This window comes from Apiospora kogelbergensis (genome assembly GCF_038363985.1).
Source record: "Apiospora kogelbergensis strain CBS 113332 chromosome Unknown utg000012l_segment0_segment0, whole genome shotgun sequence".
NCBI lineage: Eukaryota > Fungi > Ascomycota > Sordariomycetes > Amphisphaeriales > Apiosporaceae > Apiospora > Apiospora kogelbergensis.
Genome location: NW_027117429.1, coordinates 363,242 through 386,030, shown reverse-complemented (window position 1 = coordinate 386,030; position 22,789 = coordinate 363,242). Strand labels below are relative to the sequence as shown.

General features: G+C 53.0%; 11 protein-coding genes across 11 annotated transcripts; 5 read left to right on the top strand and 6 right to left on the bottom strand.

Moving 5' to 3' along the window:
- Window position 1: 1 nt before the first annotated feature.
- On the bottom strand, window positions 2-514 carry PG998_014555 (uncharacterized protein; the record flags this gene model as incomplete). Its single annotated transcript, XM_066881371.1, has 1 exon — window positions 2-514. One exon carries the CDS (start codon window positions 512-514, stop codon window positions 2-4), a length of 513 nt encoding a protein of 170 aa, XP_066723502.1.
- A 57-nt stretch (window positions 515-571) lies between these two features.
- Window positions 572-1,727, bottom strand: PG998_014554 (alpha-amylase; the record flags this gene model as incomplete). The annotated part of the gene is made up of 3 exons (XM_066881370.1): window positions 572-739; window positions 776-932; window positions 1,720-1,727. The coding sequence occupies 3 exons, from the start codon at window positions 1,725-1,727 to the stop codon at window positions 572-574; spliced, it is 333 nt and encodes a 110-aa protein (XP_066723501.1).
- Window positions 1,728-2,221: 494 nt separating this feature from the next.
- On the bottom strand, window positions 2,222-3,979 carry PG998_014553 (Methylmalonate-semialdehyde dehydrogenase; the record flags this gene model as incomplete). Its single annotated transcript, XM_066881369.1, is given in 3 exon segments — window positions 2,222-2,351; window positions 2,366-2,637; window positions 2,693-3,979. The coding sequence occupies 3 exon segments, from the start codon at window positions 3,977-3,979 to the stop codon at window positions 2,222-2,224; spliced, it is 1,689 nt and encodes a 562-aa protein (XP_066723500.1).
- Window positions 3,980-4,534: 555 nt separating this feature from the next.
- PG998_014552 (uncharacterized protein) lies at window positions 4,535-6,022 on the top strand (the record flags this gene model as incomplete). The annotated part of the gene is made up of 7 exons (XM_066881368.1): window positions 4,535-4,714; window positions 4,769-4,907; window positions 4,970-5,215; window positions 5,267-5,420; window positions 5,480-5,512; window positions 5,573-5,666; window positions 5,747-6,022. 7 exons carry the CDS (start codon window positions 4,535-4,537, stop codon window positions 6,020-6,022), a joined length of 1,122 nt encoding a protein of 373 aa, XP_066723499.1.
- A 481-nt stretch (window positions 6,023-6,503) lies between these two features.
- PG998_014551 (uncharacterized protein) lies at window positions 6,504-8,520 on the bottom strand (the record flags this gene model as incomplete). Its single annotated transcript, XM_066881367.1, has 4 exons — window positions 6,504-7,456; window positions 7,528-8,021; window positions 8,079-8,149; window positions 8,395-8,520. 4 exons carry the CDS (start codon window positions 8,518-8,520, stop codon window positions 6,504-6,506), a joined length of 1,644 nt encoding a protein of 547 aa, XP_066723498.1.
- A 696-nt stretch (window positions 8,521-9,216) lies between these two features.
- Window positions 9,217-9,621, top strand: PG998_014550 (uncharacterized protein; the record flags this gene model as incomplete). The annotated part of the gene is made up of 1 exon (XM_066881366.1): window positions 9,217-9,621. The coding sequence occupies one exon, from the start codon at window positions 9,217-9,219 to the stop codon at window positions 9,619-9,621; it is 405 nt and encodes a 134-aa protein (XP_066723497.1).
- A 602-nt stretch (window positions 9,622-10,223) lies between these two features.
- On the top strand, window positions 10,224-12,057 carry PG998_014549 (uncharacterized protein; the record flags this gene model as incomplete). Its single annotated transcript, XM_066881365.1, has 2 exons — window positions 10,224-11,156; window positions 11,272-12,057. 2 exons carry the CDS (start codon window positions 10,224-10,226, stop codon window positions 12,055-12,057), a joined length of 1,719 nt encoding a protein of 572 aa, XP_066723496.1.
- A 1,946-nt stretch (window positions 12,058-14,003) lies between these two features.
- Window positions 14,004-15,028, top strand: PG998_014548 (uncharacterized protein; the record flags this gene model as incomplete). The annotated part of the gene is made up of 3 exons (XM_066881364.1): window positions 14,004-14,148; window positions 14,318-14,734; window positions 14,796-15,028. 3 exons carry the CDS (start codon window positions 14,004-14,006, stop codon window positions 15,026-15,028), a joined length of 795 nt encoding a protein of 264 aa, XP_066723495.1.
- A 3,962-nt stretch (window positions 15,029-18,990) lies between these two features.
- Window positions 18,991-20,466, bottom strand: PG998_014547 (uncharacterized protein; the record flags this gene model as incomplete). Its single annotated transcript, XM_066881363.1, has 3 exons — window positions 18,991-19,088; window positions 19,213-19,941; window positions 20,001-20,466. The coding sequence occupies 3 exons, from the start codon at window positions 20,464-20,466 to the stop codon at window positions 18,991-18,993; spliced, it is 1,293 nt and encodes a 430-aa protein (XP_066723494.1).
- A 584-nt stretch (window positions 20,467-21,050) lies between these two features.
- PG998_014546 (uncharacterized protein) lies at window positions 21,051-21,759 on the bottom strand (the record flags this gene model as incomplete). Its single annotated transcript, XM_066881362.1, has 3 exons — window positions 21,051-21,223; window positions 21,383-21,699; window positions 21,746-21,759. The coding sequence occupies 3 exons, from the start codon at window positions 21,757-21,759 to the stop codon at window positions 21,051-21,053; spliced, it is 504 nt and encodes a 167-aa protein (XP_066723493.1).
- A 33-nt stretch (window positions 21,760-21,792) lies between these two features.
- PG998_014545 (PIF1-like helicase domain-containing protein) lies at window positions 21,793-22,767 on the top strand (the record flags this gene model as incomplete). Its single annotated transcript, XM_066881361.1, has 1 exon — window positions 21,793-22,767. The coding sequence occupies one exon, from the start codon at window positions 21,793-21,795 to the stop codon at window positions 22,765-22,767; it is 975 nt and encodes a 324-aa protein (XP_066723492.1).
- Between the last annotated feature and the right edge of the window lie 22 nt (window positions 22,768-22,789).

The window sequence follows — 22,789 nt, the reverse complement described above, 5'->3', positions numbered from 1 at the left end:
CTCACAACTTCACAAACCTCTCTCTTCCCGCGGCATCCTTCCTGACCCAGATGAATACCAACATAGCAACGCAGAGGAACATACCAAACCCCTTGTCGTCAATTGCTACATCGTCCTTCTGCCACTGTAGCATATCCGTCCATACCTCCCCTCTGTGTATATCACCAATGTTCAACTTGATCTTCCCGGACCCCGCGTTACTCATGACGCACACCAGACCGGCGGGGTGATGGGCTGTACCGCGGCGCACAAAGCCGATGCAATTGGCGTCGTCCCAGTAGTCATCCTGGCCGCCGTATGCGTACAGCTTGCGGGCAAGGACGATGTCAGCCAGCTGGCCACCGTAAGCGGGCGGCTCCGAAGCCCTGTCATCTCCCTTGATGCCGTACATGTCACCGCAGCAGACGCTGGGATAGCCCTGGGCGCGCAGCAGGATCAGTGCATATACCAAGGGCTTGAAAATCCCCTCAACAGGCGTCGCAGCCGTCTGACCGGGCTTCGTGTTGTGGGTCATGACGACCGTCACAGTCTGGCCAGGACGCACCTGCACAAGGGAGCCGTCGAAGACGGTTCAGAGGTCGGACCTCTCGGTGGTCGAGAGTCGTGAGAAGTTGTGCAGCAGTGGCGAGTCGAACAGCGAATACCGGGACTCCATGAAGTCAAGGTACTCAAGCATCTCCTTGACGTCGCTGCTCCAGAAGTCACCCACGTGGAACATCGAGTACTTACCGAAATCTTGCTGTAGCTACTCAATGAAGTCGTTCATGAAACGTACGGAGAAGTGCAGGCACCCGTCGAACCGGAAACCTTTGAGCTTCAGCTCCTTGGCGATCCAGGATCCCCAGTTGATGACGTTCCTTTGGACTTCTGGGTGGGAGAAGTCGACGTCGGCAAGATTGAAGTCCGCGTTGCCGGACTTGTTGCCGACGAATCTGCTCCAGCAATTGATCTCGCATAGAATGAGGTAGATGTCTATCTTATTGTCTCCTGCATCGTATTGGACCACCTGCTAGCCACTGGCCTGGTCTCCGACGACGGGTGAGATACGCTATTTGGAGCACGATCGCGGCACGGCCTGTTCATCAATATACCCTATTCTCCATGTCCCACCCAGTGCCTGGTCATAATTCCGAGCGTCTATTGCGGAATTCTCAGACCAAAATATATAACGCTTCTTAGGCTACAGCCGTCGTTTCATATAGCTTCAAGAGAACGGTTATAGATGCGCACATGGTCGTGGCTTGAATATACCACACCCCACTGCCAACCATGGTTGGTAATCGTTTTTGTACAGTCTATTGCCAAGTTGGCAGAGCCATAAGCATGAAATCGGGTGCTGTACCAAAGTGAGTATGAAGCTTCATGGATCTTCAAGGGTTACTTACGGCCACTGAGAGTCCTCGTTGTTACAGACCCATGTTTGATCGATATTGAGCGTACCACTAGGACTCATAAAGTCCAAAGTAGTCTGGGTGGTAGTGCCTTCTTGTCCATCAGTGCATGTAAAAGGGGTGGTACCATGGAAATGGCCGAACGACTGGCTACTCGATGCACTACACCGCGATTGGTACGTCAAGGCTGGATTTGACAAGTTGAAAGCTGACATTTCCGCATGTATTCTGGTGCAGCGGATGCACTGGCCCGAAACACATGACATCCCGCAACCCCAAACTATGTTTGGCTACTGTGACATGGACGATCTTATCATCCAGGACAAACTTTCCCATTGTGTCCTTTGCCCTGTGTTGAGAACGCCTACCCTCCGTCACCTTGGGTACATGGCTAGGTGTGAGTACCAAATGTGTCAGCGAAAAGAGACCATGAGGTGCTCAGAACAAGGGTTCTTTCGGATGGCCACTCCTAGTCGAGGTACCAATTGATAATAGCCTTCCGGCAAGCATTTTGAGAGGATGAACTTACCTACACCTCTGTCGCAAGAATATCCGTTGGATTGGTGAATTCTTCAAATAAAACCAGACCATCAAAGTTATCAGCCAGTCGCTCTAGCAGTGAAGCATCACGATGGCTGACAGCAGTGTTAAGGTCGGCGACGAAAGTCGTGTCAATGCGCTCCACTAGAGTATGGTAGGTGCCTTTGGCATGAACACTACGGAGAAGAGATTGTGCTTCGACAAAAGTATATCTTTAGAGTATGAAGCAACGAAAGTGTTCAATTTGCTTGTGGAGTACGTTATATGATTAGGGAAGTGTTCTACCTCAATTATTCCAGCCTTTGCATGTCAACTAGTTTCTGCGAGGAATCAATATCGTCCGACTTCCATAACGAAGTCACAGTCTTCCACTGCGTGTAAAATCTCAATCCGTCCTTGCCATAGAAGTTCAATGAGCGCCTCCGGCGATAGACTTTTTGTTGCCAGTGAATGAAAACATCGGTAACGGCACGGGAATGGGAACATTGATCCCCAGCTGCCCAGCCTGAAGCTCTTTCTGGAACTTTGAAGCTGCAGCGCCGGATCGAGTGAATACAGCAGCACCGTTGCCGTAGGGGTTATCGTTGATGAGCTTGATACCTTCGTCGAGGCTGTCAACGCTTAAGCACACCAGCACTGGGCCAAAGATCTCCTCGGTGTAGCATTTCATGTGTGGCTTAACGTTGGTGATGATGGTCGGGCCAACCTGGACAAAATAGTTAGCTGATGCTGAGCTCAAGAGTGAAGACAGACAAACTTACGAAGTTTCCATTTGGGTATTTCGCAGGCCTATAACCTCTTCCGTCGAGGAGAATAGTCGCACCCTCTGCCTCGGCACTGGCGATGAGATCCTCAACCCTCTTCTGGCTTTCGGGTGTGATCAGAGGGCCGAGATCAGTTCCTGGCTCAAAGCCGCCATTTACCTGTAGGTTCTTGGCGCGATCAACAAGGTCATACAGCCATTCCTTTGTCTCGCCAAGTGTCACAAGCGCACTCAATGCCATACATCGCTGGCCAGCAGCACCAAACGCAGCCCCGGCGATGCTGTTGAGCGCCAGGTTCTTGTTCGCGTCAGGCATGATTAGTGCGTGATTCTTGGCCCCAAGATTAGCCTGTATCCTTTTCCCCACCGCTGAGCCTTTCTCATAGATGTACTCTCCAGCCTGGTTGGAGCCGACGAAGGAAATAGCCTTGATGGTAGGGTCGTTGATGATGAAGTTGACTGCTCGCTTACCACCATGGATGATATTGATTACACCATCAGGGAAACCAGCCTTCCTGCAGAGCTCGGCGATGATCATAGAAGCTCCAGGCGTCTTCTCTGAGGGCTTAAGAACGACCGTATTGCCGGTGATGGTCGCAATGGGGATAGACCAGAGGGGGATCATCGCCGGGAAGTTGAAGGGGCAGATCGAGGCGACGACACCCAGAGGTTCTCGGTACGAGCGGGTCTCCATGTCCTTTGCAACTTCTAGGACTTCCCCAGGAATCTGCGTGGTGATGCCGCAGGCGGTCTCAACCACTTGGAGGCCACGAAGCACGTCGCCCTTGGCGTCAGCAAGAGTCTTTCCTTGCTCAAGTGTGATCGAGGCCGCTAGGCGGTCCATGTTTTCTCTAACCAAGCCGGCCAGTCTGAACATTATTTGCTGCTTCTGCAGCAGGCTGGTTGCCTTCCATGCAGGAAAGGCACGCTCGGCCGAATCAACGGCTTGCTGAAGCTCCTCATCGGTGCTTTCTGGGACCCGAGTGACCGGTTGATTTGTCGCGGGGTCCTTCAAGTTGATCCACTGGGGCGCTGCAGAAGGGACGAAGGCGTTGTCCAAGAAGTTGGTTGTGTCTGGTGGCTTTGCGATCGGGTCGTGGCTTGTTATGTATCCAGCGTTGGAATCGATGATGGGTGCTTTTCCTCCAGGTTGAGATGTCGCGGAGTAGAGTCTGCGGGTAGCTTGGTGTGCCGCCATTCTAGATGATTGAGGTACCGTTTGGAGCAGAGGCCGTAAGGCAGCTTGGATGGGACGAAGTCGCAATCGTCTCAACGGTGCGGCCATGATAGCCATTCAAGTCAGGGAGAAAACGAAGCTTTGTTGTGAAGAAATAACTATGATCCCTCGGCCGGTTTCAAGAGGAGTTGCTTAAAGAAGATGGTCCGAGAATGAGTTTATAACCGAGAATAAATGGGAGGGCTGTCGGGTGTACAATACCCTCGGGCATCTGCTACTCCTTGGTAACCTTTTCGCCCCTGGCGGCTCCTCTTTAAAGCGGCCAGAGGCCCACCCAGTATAATATGTGATATGTGTTCTGCATCATTGTCGCGTGGTCTATGCCCTTGTCGCGTATGATGTCCGGACCGCCGGCGTATTGAGGGTCACAGACAGCGAATGCAGAAGCCGGCCGGACCGTCTCCACCCAGCGTGCTGTCACTCACTTACACGACCTGGGGTCTGTGCCTAGATCTACCTTACCGCTGATGGTCCTTCATCTATTCGAGAGATCATTCTGGGCCGTAATTATAACTCCTACGCTTCAGTTGTGACATATCCGTGAAGCATTCATTGCCTTTCGTTTCGGTTGAACTTCTTACGTGTCTGCTTTTGCCAATAATCATGCGCGCCTACAACTCTCTTCGACCCGGCCTCGTTGCAAGCCCTGTGCGGGCTCGACGAGGACTTCTCAATGCAAGCGGTCTAGCACGTCATCAACAAGGAAAACGAACCATGGCTTTCTCTACGGACAGAGCTAATACAATCGGCTTCATTGGCCTTGGTGCCATGGGCAACCATATGGTAGGCTACTGCGACCCAGCCCATGCCGTATTCTATCTGACTTGACTGGGGTAGCTCAACAACCTGATTTCAAGATACAAGCAGTCTGGCGAGGTTGGCTTTGCCTTGTGCGATGTCGATCAGGCGGCGATGAAAAGTGTCATCCAACGCCAAGGCGCAGAACACCCCAATGTACCTCTCGTGAGCTGCTCATGTAAGTATATACTGTGGTACAGAATCGCATAGCTAAAGCATGGCCCTGCTGACGATTTCTAGCGCCACATGATGTGGCACAAAGAGCTTCCACCATTATTAGCATGGTACCTACCGGAAAGCACGTCCAGGAGGTCTACGTGGGCAAGGAAAATAGTGTCCTGAATGCCCTTAAGTCCATGAGCCAAGATCAGCGCGCAGCGACCCTCTGCATCGACCAGTCCACTATCGAGCAGAGTGTCAGCAAGGCGGTTGCGCTACAATTGAGAGAATGCGGCGCAGATTTGGTGGACGCTCCTGTCTCAGGAGGTAAGTTGAGTGTTTCAGTGCGTTCATGACAATAAGCTCACCGGTGCACAGGTGTCGTGGGTGCAGAGAAGGGTACTCTGGCAATCATGGTCGGCGGATCCAAGTCCTCCTTTGATCGATCGCTCCCAGTCCTCCAGTCCATGGCTCGCAAGGTAACATACTGCGGTGACCTTGGCGCGGGGCTTGCCGCGAAGATTTCGAACAAGTACATTGCCCATCACTCACCGCTAACGATGCATTCACTGACCGCGCCATATTACGCAGCCTTCTTCTCGGTATTACTATGCTTGGCTTGAGGTAAGAGAAAGCATTAGCAGATCCCTATACTGTTCTCGATCAACTGCTAAAGTGCGTTAGCGAGGCCATGCTACTCGGCAAGAGGCTCGGCGTTGACCCTCAAGTGCTCGCCGACATTATCAACAATTCCACGGGGCGCTGCTGGTCTAGTGAAGTAGGTTCTCCGGCCATCTCCATTCACCCAACATTTTAGCATCCCTACTATACGAAGATTTGACTAAAATATCTGGCTAGATCAATCACCCAGTCCCTGATGTCAAAGTCGGGGATTCTAGCCCTCCAGCCCACCGGAACTATGAAGGCGGCTTTGTCACGAAGCTAGCCCACAAAGATCTTGCTCTCGCGGTTTCCGCCGCAGAAGAGGCCAATGTCCCTCTTTCTGTGGGGCGGTGCGTAGAGGAGACATATAGGCCATTGGCCAGTTCCAAGGAGTTTAGAGACCGGGACTTCAGTGTGATCTTCGAGGCCCTCGATTCCCTGGGCTCCTCAGCGCGAACCTCTAAGCCCTAGATCATAGTCCAGGTTGCCCCTATTGTTCATATAGCAATATATCCTGAGCGAAGCTAGAAGATAACAATTTACCTCATTTCAGGATGAGAATTCGGCTATCACGAAAGTCACACTGGGCCCAATGGATACTTTAGAGTCAAGTGCGAACTTGAGGTGCTCTGCTGCTTATGACTGAGATCCTCCGTCTCTGTGAAATATTACTCTTAATTCGTCGTGTTTACATTGGACAGCAAGGCATAGTCAATCGGACCAAACAAATCAACCCAGGAGTCAAGCATCGTGCCATCCGATGTCAGATCACTAATTATCGCATCCTCGCCATGTCGATTTGACATGGTATTGTAATCAACCACAGCCCATATTGCTTCTTCCTCAGCGGGGGTAAAACTCAAAGATTGTGTTAAGCTATTCAGGTGGCTACCTGAAAAGCCGTTATAGACTATTCGTCGGAGTATCGACGCCTTGTGGAGAACGTTAGCACCTAGGGTACCGCAAACCGTGAAGTCGGACACATTACCATTGTTCTGACATTACTCCAGTGCTGACCAATCATATCCAAATACAGCAAGGCCTCTTCGAGCAGAACCTGGGCTTGCTCGGAAGCGATTGAATCGGCGTCATAAGTTCGCAAAGCAATAATGGATCCCGCGACGGTTACTGCATAGCCGCTGGACGATGAGTGGAAGGAGCAGCCTGACTTGCGTGCCTCTCGGATGAGGGCCATCATTTGCTGCGCATGAAGCCAGGCCATGTCAGATGATCGTTGGATGAAGCTAATGGGTGCAAGGTTGCGACATGTGTTGATGCGTCGCCGTAGTAGGAATGGATGATTGAGGAGACAATAACAGAGATGAAAGAGTGCTCGGGAGAAGATGATCGGCCCTGTCGACTGGCTATCCACTACACCTTCGGCCGAGATATGTGGTTCGAGCATTTTGCTCACTGGGCGTTGAATCTCCAAGTACGCTTCGAAATGTAGAAGGTCAGATTCGATGCCGGCAAAGTCAGAGCCAGGATCCCACGGGGGATGAGGGCCTCTGATGTTGAAGTCCTGGAGCACATACTGCGCGCACCGCCCTAGGACATGCGCAACAGCGATTACCTGAGCAAAAGGGCCTTGTCGCTGTGCCACTGAGAGCGTTCGATTCGTCATCTCATCCAAGGATTGCGTCTTTGCCCAAAGTCCATCCCTCCATGTTGACTCGTCACACGGCACCTGCACGTGGCACGACGCATCGACAATAGCTGGCGGTCGACCGCGACCGCAGGAGACCAAGCGATCCAAGAGGTAGACTGACCAGAACACCCGTCGCCGTTCTTCCTGTTCCGCATATGGAAGATATGTTGCGTTTTCCAGCATCAGCCCGCAGTCCTGCGCCATCCGGACAGCTAGTCCAACTTTGACCCAAGCTGAGCCATGGCGCAATCGACCAGCTATACAAGGAAAGATTGTTAGGGACGACAGCTATCATGATAGTAGATTATAGTTTGCGGAATCTCCATACCTGTGAAGTCAAACAAGCCCAATAAGGCAATGGTTTGGACTACCGACACCTCTGCCGCCTTACCAACGGTGAAACAGTCCGACACAATCAACTTCCAAGATTTGTTTGCATATTCGATCGACATCTTCAGCTCACGGCTGGCAAAGTACGGATGCGAACAGAACCGAACAGCAGTTGCAATCACAGCTAGGACTAGATGCTTCGGAATGGCCTGTTTTGACAAGCGTTGCCGGAAGTTCTGCTCGTGAAAGAACGAGTACGGCTGGTTTTGGCAGTAGGCGAAATAAGAGTCAATAACTGCCATGAAAACTTCCTCTGGCAGTCCAAAGTCTCCCTTGGTGGTGTCGCTATTCTGTGCCTCTTCGAATCTGTTGCGTTGCTCTGAGTTTGGAAATCCTGTCCCCGAACTGTTCTCAACATGTCCAGAGGGCGTTGGTAATCCCATACCACCCTGATTGCTACCATCCAATAACGAGACAAGGCATCTTTCGATCCTATTGGAATGTTCAGTCAGTCTCATGATTCTGTGGCTAAAGGGCCGTAACGCCTACCGTTGAAGACTCGATCCCATATTTTCAATTTTGGCCTCGAGCGTCATGATCTTATTCATGACATCTGCAGTCTAGCGAAGCTGTAAGTCAGGTGCTAACAAACGGCACTAATCACGTAACAGGATATAGGTGATAGATACATGCCTCGATTTCACTTAGTTCGACAGTTTCCCTTGCACGGTCCGACTCCTGTTCCATGGATCGACTAGGAGCTTGCCGCCTTACAGCCTGCGGACGAGAGGCCTCGACGGGATACACGCAGTCTTGTCTTGTTACGTTCATGATCACCAAGTTTGGCATGATAGTCATTACTTACCGACGCTGAGCCTTCGACACTGTCCACAGACAGGTCGATCGCCGGTACACCGGCATTTTTTCCGCCTTCTCGGATCAGTACACGACGGCCACAGCCACGACAGGGGACCCAATTGCGTACCGACATTGCAAGCACGCCTGGGCGATACGCTGCACCGGAATGTAACATTCGACTTTGCTTCCCATTGCGGAATTAGGAACTGAATAGGGTGTTGGACTGTGGGATGGATGGAGTCAGGGTCATACGCAGGGCTTGATTGAGACAGGTCAGCAGCCTTGGTTCGAGGACTCAACAGTAAAATGTCCATTACAGACCTAGACATGGGGAAATAGCCTCGGCGGGGGTGGCGAGTTTACCTTACAACCTAATCCCAGTGGAGTTGCTACAGATGTGTAGCTTTGGCCGGACCGGATCCACCCCAATCCACATCCCCTCCCTCAGGGTCGAGACCCCACAAGCCAACCTGTATTCTGCTTCCGTCCAGAGATTTCCCTAGCTCGTCATACACATAGTGGCTTGCGTGATAGAAAAAGAAGAGGACGGCGACACACCTGGCACCTAGATAACTCATATTCCCGTCAACTTCGTTCCCTCACAGACCTGTTAAATTGTGATTCCATCGTTCCCAACCAAGAGGACCATCAGCTGGCGAGACGGGGACTGCCGAAATTACCAAGATAGAACTCTCCAAGTTTGTAGCCCTGGCTAGGCGACACGGGGTCTCCTTCCAAGGCCTCGTGAAGCCATACGAGTCTTTACAAGCGCAAATATTGGAGCCCAGAGAACTGACTTGGCTTTCAACCTCATAGCAACGTTGCCACCATGCACGAGCGATCACCCTTAATAATGAATGGCGAGGAAGTCAACCAAATGGGATTGGACTCATTTCCTGACATGAGCTACGGCAATGTCGTTTGGCGGACGTTGTTTTCCAGTCCGGATACTACTTCCTCAGATTCCATGTGCGCGGGCATCGCAACTTGTCCGCCCGGCGGCATGCTCGCCCTTCATCAGCACACCCAGGCCGAGATGTACTACGTGCTTGCGGGGTCCGGCCAAGTGGAGATCGATGATGTCAGACATTATGTCACTGAGGGCAGCGTGCTTTGGATTCCCGGAGACACAATGCATGGCGTCTTCTGCGGCCCAGATGAAACGCTCAAATGGCTCTACGTCTTCCCTGAGAGCCGATTTGAAAATATCAAATACCGGTTTAAAGTTGCATAGTATATATAGTCAGTCCGTGTATATGAGGAGGTGGGAATTGAAGGACTGGAAACAACAGGTTTAGGGCAAGCTCATACAATTCCATCCCAATATTATTACATGCATTCAGGTTGCACGCATTGAATTGGGTTCGAAAATAGCAAGTCTTGGTAATTCTGCACATCTGTGATAGGGGTTGCTACCTTGGACCCCAAGTCATGGCGAGCTCAGTTTTCAGCTCGTTAATAATGAAGGTGTTATTCGCCTCATGACCCGCCAGCGGTGATGCTAATGCAAGGTATGCATTCTCAATCCCATCGCCCATAATAATCTATAGCTATGCACAATGCCTGTTTCGGCAATATGCCACGCATCCTACCATGGCCCGGCTCCCGGACGGACCGTCCCCATTCTTCTTCCTCACGAGAGGTGATCCTTCCCGCCGAACAACGCGAGCTTAAGCTCGGTAACTGACACATCAGGCTCAAGCTCCTAGTTGGGCTTATTTAACCCGCCTCTGGCTTCTTAGAGAGAGAGAAGAAAAAGGCATTGTCCTTATTGAATAAACATTACGGCTTCCTATCGCATTTTCTGTTCCTTTCGCGCGACGTCTGAAAACGGCAATGTCACGCATAGTTTCCGGCCATGACTCTTACGGTCCAGGGTCCTGGATCGACTTTGAGGCCCTTCCTGTACCTGACGATGCACGTCGACTTCTCAGGATTCTCGCAGACGCGACGCCAGGTTTTGCCAAATATCAGGCGGTTCTAGACTCCGTGACGTTCACAGGTACTCCTGAGACAGTCACGCCTGGCCCCTTGAAGTCATCCGCGATTGCTGGTGCTTTGCACGCTATGAGTGGCATAGTCGCCAACGAACTCCTTGCATTGAGAGACGGCCCGAACGCCGGCCGGACTGTATCGGTTGACACAGATCATGCTGCATTTTGGCTGGGAAGCGTGGGAATGAGCAAGCGTAATGGGCAAACAGTCCGCGAACTTGCAAAAAAGGGCGAGCTGGCTTCCATCTTTCCTAAAGATCTCGAGGGCGACATCTTTGGTACTCCGCTCAGACTACGTGCTACTGCGAACTACCAGACTAAGGACGACGGTGTCTGGTTTCAACTGCACGGGTCTCTAGGTGCAGGCCCGGTGCTGCAGACGATGGGCATGGACGCATCACAACAGTGTGCTAGCAACGACGAAGCGTATAAACTTATTGCCGAGAATGTTCACAAGTTCGGAGCGCACGAGCTGGAAATGATGCACTTGGTCCAAGGCCTTTGCGGAAGTATCTGCTACACCCCGGCTGGGTGGGAGCAGACGCGGATGGCCAAAGACTTGTCCAAGCACCCCCTGATCAACTATAAGCAGCAGACGCACGCGATCCCTACACCAGCGATCCCTCTACCATTATCTACTGATAAGCGACCCTTGGCGGGCATCAAGGTCGTGGAACTTGTACGCATCATTGCTGGCCCTGTGATCGGGACGACACTGGCAGCTCTTGGAGCGGACGTCATCCGCGTCAACTGCAGTCGACTCCCCGATTTCAATGTAAGCCTGCAGTGCCTTCTTGCACAACCTGATTTTTCTTGCAGTATTTTTTCGTTGCCCACGCATTTGCTTCCCTCGTAAAGAAGAGAGTAATAAGGCTAACCACTTATGCTAGTCACTTCAACTCTCACTCAACGCCGGCGTTCGAACCATGGATGTTGATCTAGCAAAGGACGAAGAGTTCAAGCACTTGCTTGAACTCATTAAGGATGCTGACGTCTTCGTTCAAGGCTACCGGCCTGGAGTAATTGCTCGAAAGGGCCTCAGTCTCCACGATCTTCTAGAGATGGCCGGCAAGAGAGGCAAGGGCATCGTATACGTGGAAGAGAATTGCTATGGACCAGATGGACCTATGGCTGAGCGACCTGGATGGCAGCAAATTGCCGACGCCGCGTCTGGCTGCTCCTACGTTACGGGACGAAGCTTGGGCCATTCGGACGGAACATGTGTTCTGCCTGCTCTACCTGTGCCGGATATGCTTACAGGATTGATCGGTGCTATTGGAACAATGATGGCCATCAGGGATCGTGCGCATCAAGGTGGTTCCTACCACGTATTCGCCTCTTTGATGGCCGCTGCAGCTCTTCATCTGAAGCCAGAGATCGGACTCTACTCCCCGAAGATGGTGGAGGAGTGCAACCAAAAGTTCAAATGGGATAAGCTTGGCCCAGATCTCTTTGTGCTTGAGCTATTGGATGTAGTGCTGAAGGGTTGGAGGCAAGCAATACCGAAGTTGTCTGGGCGAGACTCGCCTTATATGTCGACCCTGAAGGGTGACTGGGGCGAATTCGAGGTGCTTAAGCCGGTCGTCCAACTGAGTGATCCAAAGACCTCACCGTGCTTCTCGTCGGCGCCTGAACCTAATTGCTATCGCAACAGTGGCACGATTGCTTGGCAGTAAGCAGAATATATGTATGTATGTTGAAGCCTTTACCAAGAGTAGCTGACTTAAGCTGCGAAGCGAAGCCGTGAATAGCATTACCTCTATAACGTAGACAGGTGAACTCGTGCAGGGTTGGGCCTAAGTTGCAACTGCGCCGCTGTGGTCAGTACTCTTGCTTGACTGCAAGTCTTCTAATGCATTTCACGTCGAGTCTGAGGGGGCTTTTGGTATCAATAACCATAGTGGTAAGGTGACGAGAGCGTACTTCAATGGCAGGCGAAGAGACAGCGAGGTAAGGGACGCCGGGCTTTTGTAACCTTTGGTTCTAGAATTCTAGATCCTAGGGCTGCTTTGGCCGTCTATCTCAATAATAAGTTTGCCCATCTGACGTCCAACTTTCATGTCATCAAAAAAGACTATCAATTTCCCTGAGATTATTCAGCCCCGGGTAGGTTCTGCTAATGACTAGCCGTACCCCTTGCGCTCCACAGATTTCATCATATCACAAAACTCTTGCCGAGATCCCGTCGTCGTCCCCTTCAATTCAGCGTTCAGAAGAACAGCTGGTATGGTCCAGGTCATATTTGGAGAGACGGTCATGCTGTATTGATAGATGATACTACCAGGTTTGAGAAGATTCACGGCCTTGCTCACAACATCGCCGTCAGCACCGTCGATGACGGCATCAATGAAGGGCCACGATGATGGAAGTTGCTGGCAAATATCGACTTCCCATTTCTCCACTGCGTAGATGGCACCGCCTTGTGCACCTAAGTCCCGAGCTCAATCAATATGTTCCTGGCTACCAGTAACAAAGACATTGGTGCCCGTCGCTGCACCGAATTACAACGCTGAGAGAGCCACGCCATCTCCAATCCCTGTGATAAGGATGGTATTCTGCTTCGGCTGAACACCAGCCTTGGTGGTCAATGCTCGCCAGGCCGTGAGTTCGACTAGGAGGAAATCTGCTCCTTTAACGGCATATAGATGCTTCGGAGCAAAAACAACCTCGTTCTGGTGAACGAAGACATAATCTTGCGCCGTTCTCACGTTGTAAAGATGGGTCGATCCAGTGATCTATCATTTGCTGCAGTTTTCAGGGCCTGCTAAATCAGATATCCAGCCCCGCATGAGTGGCAAAAAGTACATTTTCCCCGAAAAGAGACCGATTAGACACTCCTTTTCCGAGCTCAGTGACTACGCCATAACCATCTGATAGCATGTGGTGCTCAAGAGATATGGCGGAGTACTAATAATGCCTGACGAACAGATCGCGATGGTTCAGCACCTTGAGTCGGACCAAGACCTCATGGTCTCTTGGTCTCCCTCAGTTGTAGGCTGTCATGGGAATAATGTCAGAACTGGTCATTATATTCTCGTAAGGTCCAGGACCGAGCTTACGGGTGTATATCTCGCCTGGCTTGCCTTCCGCCTTGCCGACATGTAGGACGCGAGGCATAGCTGCTCTCAATGACTTGTAACCCTGGACATTTGATGGCAGTATCCTGATTCCTGTCGTTTGGGGGTTCAGGGTGCAGAGACTAAGCGTGGCGGCTGCCGGACCGTATCCACTCCCCATACTTCGATAGTTAAGTGGGCACGTGTTAGTAATGCGTGAACGGAGAAGCGGGGTTATCACGCGACGCGAGTAGTGGATATTGACATTCTAATAATCTGTGTACAGAATCGTCTCACTATTCAATAGCAGACTTCTCTATGCACTTCTTATTTCTGTAACCTATGGACCAAGGCGATCGCGCCCTAAGGTTATGGAGCCCTGACAAGTTAGCCATCACTTCCCCCTAACGCACACACGCGTACACCTCGAGATAAAATCTCGCGAGCCCCTCGTCCAATTTTTTAGCTGCGAATACGACCCGTGTAGCTAACTCGCGGCCTCAATCACGACTCAACGGGCCCCTTTAATTTGTCCCATTCATACTTGTCAATCCCCTGCCGACACAATGCAAGCTCTCCGGCCCTTGAGGCCAGCCGCCTCGCGCTTCCAGCCATCAACGCTGCCCTGGGTTGCCCGGTCCTTCTCAGCCACGGCCATGAGATCATATGAATACATCCAGACTTCAGAGCCCAAACCGGGCGTCGCCCAAGGTATATACGACGCTCTAACACGCGCGATCCCTTCGCTCCATCTTCTACGTTTTGCCTCATGCCGGCCGCGCTATGGGTCGCGGGGCTACTACCCAGAAGAACTACCGGGAGAAGCCTGAGGCTAATAATGTGCTCGGGCCCGCCACAGTGACGCTGAATCGGCCCAAAGCCCTCAATGCCCTCTGCACGCCCCTGATCACGGAGCTCAACCAGGCGCTCGGGGAATACAACAGCTCCGACAGCGTCTCGGTCATCGTGCTAACGGGGTCCGAGAAGGCATTCGCCGCCGGCGCCGACATTAAGGAGATGGCGCCCCTGACCTTCGCCGAGGCCTACACGGGCTCCTTCATCGAGTCGTGGTCCGATCTTACGATGCGCGTCAAAAAGCCCATTATAGCTGCTGTGTCAGGCCACGCCCTAGGCGGTGGCTGCGAGCTGGCCATGATGTGTGACATCCTCTACTGCACCGGCAAGGCCAATTTCGGCCAACCCGAGATCAAGCTGGGCACCCTCCCAGGCGCCGGCGGCTCCCAGCGCCTAGCCCGCGCCATCGGCAAATCAAAGGCCATGGAGCTCATCCTGACCGGTAAGTCCTTTTCCGGCGCCGATGCCGAGATGTGGGGGCTCGCCGCTCGAGCATTTGGCAGCTACGATGAGCTCATGCAAGAGACTCCTGAAGACGGCCGAGACTATTGCCGGCTACTCGCGCGTCGCTGTCCAGGCCTGCAAGGAGGCCGTCAATAAGAGTCAGGACTTGGGTCTGCGGGACGGCACTGAATTCGAGAGACACGTGTTCCACAGCTTGTTCGGCAGCCAGGACCAGAAGATCGGCATGAAGGCATTTGCCGAGAAGAAGAAGGCGGAGTGGACGCACCAGTAACATGGGCGACCTATGCCATGGTTGCTGTCTCTCTTACTAAGGAATGAGATAAGAGAATATGGAGAGGTCATCGAGCTTCCAAGACCCCCACTGGGAGAAACCGCCGTGGCATTCAATATACGAACTAACTTAGAAAATGCCCAATAAGAAAGCCACTAATCATCCAAGCCACCAGATGCCGCAGACACCGAATTGCGTAATTACACTAATATCATCGTGTTGTGAAAACGTGGCAAACATTGTCTTATCCCAGTACCCCGTCATTGATGATCAGCAAACATCGTAGCTCCCATACGTACTCAGGCACGTTGCTTAGCTGCCGCCTTCTTCATCGTGCCCCTGGCCCTTCATTTTTGGGGTTGTCGATGATTCTTACATACAGGGCAGAAAACAGTCCCTGGACACCCATGTAGGACCCATCGCACCCATCGCCATTAACATCCTTGACATCCCTAATCTCCACTCTCTTGGGAAATAGTAACTGGTCTCGGACCCGGCCTCGGGGTAGCGAGATAGCTACTCCGTTCGGGAAGACTGGGCATATTCTATCTTGTAAACCAATTCATCGGCTAGGCTAGAAAGCGGGCGAGCTGAGTACGATCTCGATATGGTAGGTCAAACAGCAGAAGGATGAGGGGCGACGCAGTGGAACCTAGGAGCTTTCTACCACCGATTCCTTCATGTACACAGACAATAGACGTCAGAGTATGTCACTCGGCCTTCGCCCCTTGCAATCCCGAATCCCGAAGTCGGAATCGGAGACGCTCCCACGATAACTTCATACAAACGTCACGATACCAATCTGGCAAATCCGGATGCGTCGTTCTAAAATTCGACGGGTACCCGTTGCTCTTCCTGAAGAGGTTAGGCGCCTCCGCTCTCGGCCCTTTTGCGCGTCGCAACCCCTCGGCGCGCCTTACCTTCCTAACACGCATCAATTAGTCCTGGAGCTTCATACCAACCAGTGTAATCTTAACCAATCCATATATTTTCGCTACAATTGAATCGATCTCATATGCCATTCTATGTAACGGAATGAAGACCTTGTTGTTCTTCCTGGTCTTGCGCTGCCCTCCTCCAAAGTTCCCCCATGCCCCTCCTATTAGAAAGACCATTCCCTGACTCTCGAGCTACCAGACCATCCATCCGGTCGTTCTCGAACCTGTCCCAGTCTAAATAAGCCACCATCTCCTCTCTCGTCCAATCCCTCGACCCAGCCGAAGTCGTACATTGGCTGCCCATCTGCTTCAAACCCAGGCACCAGTCATAACTTGTTCTGTTATATAGTACTGGTAAATGCGTTGCTTTCTGGCATATCTTATTATTCACATAGGTTCCCGGAGGCTGAGCTTTATACCAAGTATCTCTTGCCTTAACATATCGTTGGCAGATAGCCCTTGGGTCGTCGTACTTGATAGGCCGAGATGGAGCCTGCTCTACCTGACTCCAATTCAGGCTCAGGCGTAGGTGTAGGTGCACTTTCGGCTTCAGTCAAGGGCGACATGGTAGGTGCAGATGGGGAAGATGGTATCCGGATGACTGGCGTTGGCGACAGAGATACGTCAGGTGAGGCCAGTATTGATAAGTCGGATATCGCTTCTGGTACAATTTGTGATTGTTCTGGCATTGTTACAACGTGCGATCTCAGCTCTGTGTGCCTTAATGGGCATACCCTAGAGACTTTCGTATGACCTAAAGCGTGGCATTTACTGCATATCGGTGGTGCTTTTGGCCCTTCTGAAGTCTCAACCATCTCAAAACCGCTTAGTTCTCGCCGAATGCTGGATTGGGGCAAAGAAGAAGTAGCAGCAATCGGATCAAAACTTTGGCTAGGCTCAACTAGAAAGGGCATAGTGCCACGTCGGATTAAGTGCCAATGTGAGTGGAAATCTTCGAGTTGAAGGACCTGGTCTTGAGTGAGTAGAGCTTCCAGTTTATGGACACATGGAAGCCCCTGAGATCGAGAGAAGGAGCCAGTGCAACGAGAAATGAGGAGTCTACTACTTTTTGTTAAAAGCTTCCGTTGCTCCTCGACCTTTCTCAGAGCTTCGTGTGATACCCAACCACGTACGACGCTGTACAATGGTCCGGACAGCTCGATCGGGGCTCGGATATGTTGCTTGGCCTGATTGGATCTTAACTCGGCAAGCTGGTTGAGTAAGGCCTGCTTAATGGCTTTCCAGGCCCGAATAGATCCAACGTCGGTTTTTTCAAGTAGCTTTTAAGAAGAGCGTGGATGCCTTCAATCCGGGAAGTGACGACATTCCCAAAATGAGGGTGCTGGTCTACCCAAGCCTTGACAAGCTTCTCCTTATATAAATCGAGCCATGTCGTCTTTATGCAAGCTACCTCCTCGATATGGGTAGCAGTATACTTCTGTCTGAACTCGAATAGGCGGTTATTGAATATCTCTTCGGTGGACGACTTAATAATCTGATGCCAATCGTGGTAGAAGAGCTTCCAAGCTTCGAGATTCTGCTGTTGGTCTTGGAGCTGTTGGCGGGTAAACGCCGGTTGGCAGTATCGAAGAACTGCTTTATTAGCATGCCAAAGACACAAGAGTGAAGTCGCAGATGGAAACCAAGTCGCGACAGCGTTCATACAAGCAAGACAACGATCGGTCAAAATCACAGAAGGCAAACGAGAGTGACTAATTTCAAATAACGATTTAAGACGTTCCAAAGCCCATACAAAGTCCTCCTGCGATTCCCCCACTTAAAAATGCAAAAGCGATACAGAAAGAGCGTTGAGAAGCATCAACTCCGATTATATCCAAGAGCGGCATTTTGTACTTATTCGTCTTGTAGGTACAGTCCAGTCCAGTACTATGGTGTCTGGGTAGGCCTGGAGGTATGCCAGCGATTCTGGATGAGCAAAGAGGATAGCCTTCACTCGATTGTCTGGATCAAGCTGCACACGGCTCCAAAACCCTTCGCGATCGAGCTGATTAGCCAGGGCGTTGATCGTACTCTGTCCTTCGCACATCTCTCGTCTAGGGTCTGCGATTCGATTATATACGTCCTGTTGTGTTGCGATAGAAGTGGTGTTCTGACGTATGTACGTTCTAATCTCCTTGGGGGCAACACCCGCGTTTGTAAGACTCGTGAAGTGAACCACGTCATCGGTAGAGAGCATCCTATGTACAGAATGGGCGGAAGGATGCTGGCTCGGTTCGTGATTGTGTCGGTGGAATCGGTGCCGCAGGGTCCAAGTCGTCCTGTCGAAGGATTCCTTAGCTAGAACGGAGAATTCGCAGCCAGTACCTCGGGAACTTGTTTTCCTTTGTCGTTGTTTCAAAGCGTTTGGAGGTTGGCATCGCCGATCGCACAAGTATGTAACTGATTGTCTGCCAGTCTTTTCTTTCGTTGACCTCCCATTAATGAATGCATAGCCCCTTGGAGCTGCCCAGGAATTGATCGCCTTGAATACGGCATCGCGCGATTCGTACACCCCTTCAGGAGGAAGGCAATCTGGAAGAAACCGATAGTTTGATTCCATTGTTGCATTGTCAAGACGGAGATAATAAGGGAAGCGTTCTGGAAAGTCAAGAACGCGCCGAGGGATTGCGACGCGCAGAGGGGGCTGAGAACGGAGGCGCCTAACCTCTTTAGGAAGAGCAACGGGTACCCGTCAGGCTATTGGGAGCCAAAATAGGTCTAGTCAACGCACGGATCACAATAACGACTGGTCGTTGCTAACAGCAGGGACCGGTCGCTGCGCGCCCGCCAAAAGAGCCTTGAGGAACTCGGTAGGTGGTGGCAGACGGGAGATAAAGCACAAGCACGTGAGAGCGATTTAGAACAGGTGACACCAGGTGGCAGACGAAAGCAGTCTTATGAACTTCAATTTAAGCCGAACGGCTATCGACGGCGCTCTCCAGCGTACATCTACATCATCTTAAGCCCCGGCTTATCGTGGCTGCAGCATCCCTCCAGCTATAGTGTTAAAGACGGCTGATAGCGTTACTCGTGTAGCGATGGCCTCTTCTTTCCTGCCGTTGTCCTTTTGGCCCTGGTAGGCGTCGAAGGCTCGGGGAGGCCGGCCTCGGCCTCGGCCTTTTCTGGGAATGTCTGTCGGAAGGCGAGCCAAGTTGGTAGCTAAGCAAGTCGTCCATATCCGACGCGTCGTCGTCTAGCAAGTAGAGGTCAGATAAAGGAAAGAGGGTAAGTATATAGGATACGTACCCAAGTTAAGGACCGCAGCAGGCCGGCCGTCGTCTTCCTTACGGCCAGGGGCAGGTGCCGGTGGCTGGTCTAGCGTAGTAGCAGGGGCTGGCGGCGGCGGTATAGCAAAGGAAGGCGACGTAGATACGATCGCCGGCGGAGCCTTGGTAGCGTGCGTTGTGGAGGAGAAAGGATTCCTGCTGGCAACGCCGCCAGGGCCGACGGGTCGCGGTCGAGTCGGCGAGTCGCTGGCGGCAGTGGAAGGCGCGGGCGTGGAGGCGTTCTGGGTGGACAAAGAGTCCTGGCGGATAAACTCCCAATCGTCAGCGAGGACTACGAGGATTCGCAGGGAGGCGTCGACCCCCGGAGGGCTGCGGAGCAGGTTGCGGTTCAGTACTCCCAAAACACGGCCTCCGGTACAGGCAATCCAGGAGCCGCGAGGGAAGGGGTTCGAGGATTGGCGCATCCAGGCGAGCTGCGAGCTCCAAGGCTGGCGGTCGACGGGAAAGAGGACGAGGACGTGGCAGACGTGGACGCCCTTGTGCGGAGGGCGGTCGTTCTCGGGCAGCAGGTATGCGCCGAGCTTAACGAAAGCAGAGCTCTTGGTCAGGGCTTCCGTCCATATATCTTCGCGGAGGCGGAAGGTGTCGTGATCGACGGAGCCGGCAAAGGAGGCGTGCGCGGGAGAGGTGGGCCAGGCGGCACCTTCGATTCTGCCATGGAGGAGTCGGGGGACAATACTACGGTTGGCTAAGGCGGGGTTAGCATGCGGAGACGGGCGAGAGGGGAGAGCACATAGGGAAGCAAACCTCCGTCGCGCGGCAGCGCGAGGGCGACGCGTACGGTCTTTGGCCCTGCGCCGTCCTCCAGGTCCCAGCCGTCCAGGCTGACGCTTTGGAACGACAGCTGGTTCGGACAGACCCTGGCGGTGATGGTGAACCACCTCCCCCTCCCAGTATTCCTCCAGCGTCGCCGTCCGCACATCGGCGTTGAAGCTCGAGAGCAGGAGCGGCAGGCCGGGGCGCTCGTCGTCGTCGATGCTAAACAGTTATGGGTACAAATCGTCGATAAAGGGGGCGGGTTGAAGGCGAGAAATGTGCCGGCCTTTAGGTTCCCAGCGCTGGTATAGCGGGAGCCGGCCGGGAGGATCTCACACTGGGCCAGGTCCGAGTGATAGGTAACGACAAGATCCGAGCCGATAGCCCCCTGGCCACGCTTACTGGGAAAGGGAGGCACAGGCGAAGCAGCTATAGTAGGAAGGAGAGAGGTCGCCATAGCGGCGTAAAGATGTTCGATAGAAAGGGGATGCTGCGAAGGGAAGAGAAGTAGGGGAAAACAGGGGGAAGGGTCGAGACGGGGGCGTTCCCCTCTACGTAGATTCTGATGGGAAGAGGGGAGTGGGGCTGGCGAACGACGACCAGGTCGTCGAGACGTCGATGATGCCATAGTCAGGCAACGCTGATGCCTGATATTGGGTAAATTGGAGTAAACGTAGCAACACTATTAAGAAAAAGCTAAAATTGATCCTTGTCATCCAGGTAGCTCCGGGTAGATGCCCCGCCTGAGGAGGGTAATTAAAATATACCCGTATATAGGAAGATGGTATCCCGTATGTTTAACGATAAAGGGGATAGTTTAGAAATCCCTCGCTTCCGCCCCCTTTCTCCGGTAATATTGAACCTACCGGCGCATTATAAATATACGCAGGCCACAGCTATTACTTCCACAGTCTACAATGGCCGATAAGAGGGGAGGGCAGCTACTTACTCCACGGTCCACGATAGATGATAGAAGGGACGGGCAGCTAAGGCTTGCGCGGACCCCCGGGCGAAGCCCAAGTAGTCCGGGACTGTCGAGTCTCACGGGGCCGCATGACGACGAAAGCCGGGCGATCCGGGAGGCGTCGAGGAAGCGGCTCGAGGAGCAGAGGCGACGCGAGCGGGAGGAGCGAAGCTGAGTCGGGTGGGAAGAGCTGGCACAAAGGGTGGAGGAGCATGAGCGGCGCGAAGAAGCGGCTGCGGCGGAGAAGTGTCTGTCGGGGACGAGCGTATGGGCAGTAGAGCTGACCGGCGGTCAACAAAGCCGACGAGGTCGTCCTAGGAAAGAGAAGCAGCGGCGTGAGGAAAAGGCGCCAGCAGGGACAGAGGCAGGGGAAGTGGAAAAGCTAGTTGGGCTGGCTAGACCGGCTTACAAACGTCCACAGCAGCCCCGAGGGCGGCAGCATCAGCGGGAGGTAGGGGAAGGAGGCGGGGCGAGCAATACCAGCGATTTACCGGGACGTAATGCTGAGAGTATCGAAGAGACCACGCGCCGACTACGTCGAGAGGCCGAGGAGGCCAGCCGGAACAGCCAGCGGCAACGAGAGCGAGACGCGGAGAGCGAGGAGGCCAGGCAGTGGCTGGAACGGCATCGACGTAATAGAGAAGAAGCGACACAACGACGAGAGGGTTGGGAAGAGCATACCCGGCAACGTCGTCAAAGGGCGAGGGCGTCAACGGAGCCGGCCACCTTGGAGTAAGTTACCTCTAGAAAAGAGGAAAGCGGTGTCGCTTACGAACAACTAGCCATACGAGCGGCATAGCCGTGTCCCCCGAGCTAGCGATGCGGCATAAGGAGGCCTTGGCGCGGGTAGTCGAGGCAGCAGATAAGACATTTCAGGAAAAGAAGGAGGCCTCCAACCGGCGGGATTGGTGCGATCCTATCCCGGGCGAACGCAAAGTTGAGACGATACAATCGTTCCTAGAGGCGTTTCACGACGAGGACGATATAGAGATCGCGGTCTGCTCGATCTGCTACCTACAGAAGAAGCCGCGCGAGCTCGACCGGGTCGATTGGAGAAGAGCGGTCCCGGAAGAGATCCGCGCCGCCCTGGCCAACGTATTCGTGTGCAAAAGGTGCTTTCCCGAGGAGGGTAGCGACGTGCTCGTCCCAATCTGTATACGCTGCAGAGAAGCCTTCGACCGGAGCCGTGTGCCGGACGCCTGCATGGGGAGCCTGGCATCCATCGGATGTGAGCACATATACCCGAAAGAGCTAGAGGAGCTCGCTCCACTGGAGGAGAAGCTCATCTCTCTAAATGCGGCATACGGGTTCATTACTAAGTTCAACGTCCAGCGTGGGCAGCCGACCGGTCCCACGTATCGAAAACACGTCACAGGCCATATCACGGTATTCCCCAACGACGTGGAGTCACTGGCGGCCGTAGTCCTACGACACCCGCTATTAGCGACTCTGGAAGACGTCCATGTAATCTGGACGGGGCCGGAGCGACCAACCCCACGGGGCGTGAGCAAGCTCCTTAGCGTCCGGCCTCGTGTACTCCGGACGGCGTTGGTTTGGCTGCAGTTTAATAACTTATTATATAACGAGGTCGTCGTGGCCGAGAGCGAGATGATGAGTTGGGTTTTCGAGAGCGGCACGGAGGTGCCGGCCGTGGCGTACGAGCGCATGATCCGGGAGGACGAGACGGCCGAAAAACGGATCCGCACGGCCCAAATCGTGCCGCCCGTCGACCCGGGATGCGAGTCGCCCGGCGTAGAGCGCACAGCAGAGGATATCGTAGAGGAGCTAACCTAAGCCGAGGCGCCTACGGCGGTCG